At 24.0% G+C, this 2,203-nt stretch overlaps 1 protein-coding gene across 1 annotated transcript; it reads left to right on the forward strand.

Annotated features, from left to right (window-relative positions):
* Positions 1–331: 331 nt before the first annotated feature.
* DICPUDRAFT_34584 (uncharacterized protein) lies at positions 332–1,729 on the forward strand (the record flags this gene model as incomplete). Its single annotated transcript, XM_003288720.1, has 1 exon — positions 332–1,729. One exon carries the CDS (start codon positions 332–334, stop codon positions 1,727–1,729), a length of 1,398 nt encoding a protein of 465 aa, XP_003288768.1.
* Between the last annotated feature and the right edge of the window lie 474 nt (positions 1,730–2,203).

Genomic DNA, 2,203 nt, shown 5'->3' on the forward strand with positions numbered 1-2,203 from the left:
TATCAAATAATTTTTTTTTTTTTTATTATTTAAATTTTTTTTTTTTTTAATAATTAATATTTAAATATTAATAATTTTCATTTAATAAATATAGAAATTGTAAAATTAAAATTTTAAATAATAAATATAAAATATAAATAATAATAATAATAAATAATAAAATAATCAATCTATTTTCAAAATACATATAAATAAAAAAATGGAAAAAATTAAAAAAATGTTAGAAGAAAAATCCTATTCACCATCAGAGGTTGATGGAATTATGGATAGGATCAGTAAAATACCAAATGATTTCAGAGATGATGAAATTAAAATATTAAAGATAATGCGAATGTTAAAGATTGTATATCCAAGTTTTTCAAAATTATTTACAATTTTCAGAAGTAAGAGAATAAGATCACCATCAGTTTCAATGGATTATTTACAAAATAGTTTTTCATCATCAGATGATGAAGTTAGTAGTAATAATAAAAATATTTTAAAATCAAATATGTTTATAAATAACCCAAATAATCACACTTTATCACCATTATTAAATATATCATCCTCTTCCTATTTATCAAATTTATCATCAGGATCTTCATCGTCTTCATCATCAGAATCAGATGTGGACAATTCATGTATCGACTCATTAGAATTATTTAAACTATCCGATGATTTTGAAGAAAGCGAAATAATACTAAATCAAGTTGGTCCAGATAAATATAACGATCTTGTAAATATATTCTCCAAATCCCATGAAAACCTCTGTTTAATGCTAAAAGAAATCAATAGGGAAACAATGGATAATGACACAATTGATGGCCAAATAATACCGGATAAAGAATGGGAACGTTGTTTATGTTGCAAGAAAACTCATACCATCAACGACTATAAACATATCGAATGTATAGGTAAAGGTGGTTATGGTGTAGTATGTAAATTTATAAATAAATCAACTCAAAATATATGTGCTATTAAAACAATCAAAAGGGACCATTTAGCTTTAAAAGAAATCAATACTCTAATAGAATTGGGAAAAAAAGATAAACAATTCACTGTAAATATATTTCACACTTTTTTATCCCCATGCAAAGAAAAGATATTGATCGAGATGGAGTATTTAGAAGGCGGTGATTGCTCATATCACCTTGAAGATGCTGGTGCTTTCCCTGAAGATATTGCCAAACAATATATTGCCGAAACCGTTTTATGTTTAGAGTACATTCATAACAATTCTATTGTACATGGCGATATTAAACCAAACAATATGGCAATAGATAAAGAAGGTCATATAAAGCTATTAGATTTTGGAAGCTCAAAGAAATTTAATCAAAAGAAACCTACCTCCACCAATGGAATATTAGGCTCCCCAAGATACATTTCTCCAGAAGTGTTATTATTTGAACCACAAAGTCCAGCTGTAGATTTTTGGGCTTTAGGTGTTGTATTATTCGAATTAATAACAGGTTCAACTCCATTCATTGGTGATACACCAGAAGAAATATTCGATAGTATACTTTCAAGAAATACTGAAGAAGTTATCATCCCTAAAGATGCTAATGATTTAATAACTAAATTATTAGATCCAAATCCTGCCACCAGAATCGGTTCAAAGGATATAAAGACTCATCCTTATTTTAATGATATAGATTGGGAAAATTTAAAATCAACCCCACCATCATGGAAACCCAAATCAACTAATAATTTTATTTGTAGAGGTTCATGTAAATTAATTAACTCTTTTTAATAATAATGTAATAATAGTAATAATAGTAATAATAGTAAAAATAGTAAAAATAATAGTTTTTAATATATATAATCAATAGCAATAATAGCATGTATATAAATTTATATCTTTCATATAAAAACAATAGTAATAATATTAACAATATAGCTGTAATATTATAGGAAAAATAATAATAGTTTTCCTTTTTTTTTATAATACCGAATCATTTTAAATTATATATTTTAATATATAATAAATAAAATTAAATTAAATACTCTTTTTTTTTTTTTTTAATTAAAACATATAAATACACAAGGGGATTATTATTTTTCTTTATTTTTTTTTTTTTTTTTTTTTTAATATTAATTTTTCAAAAAATTATTTTTTGGAGAAATGGTATTTGATTATACCACAAAAATGTGGATTTTTTCTTCGAATGGAGGGGATTTAATTTCTGAGCCAATAATATAATTAATTTAGTTTTACGAATTTCAG

Source organism: Dictyostelium purpureum (assembly GCF_000190715.1).
Source record: "Dictyostelium purpureum unplaced genomic scaffold DICPUscaffold_147, whole genome shotgun sequence".
Lineage (NCBI taxonomy): Eukaryota > Evosea > Eumycetozoa > Dictyosteliales > Dictyosteliaceae > Dictyostelium > Dictyostelium purpureum.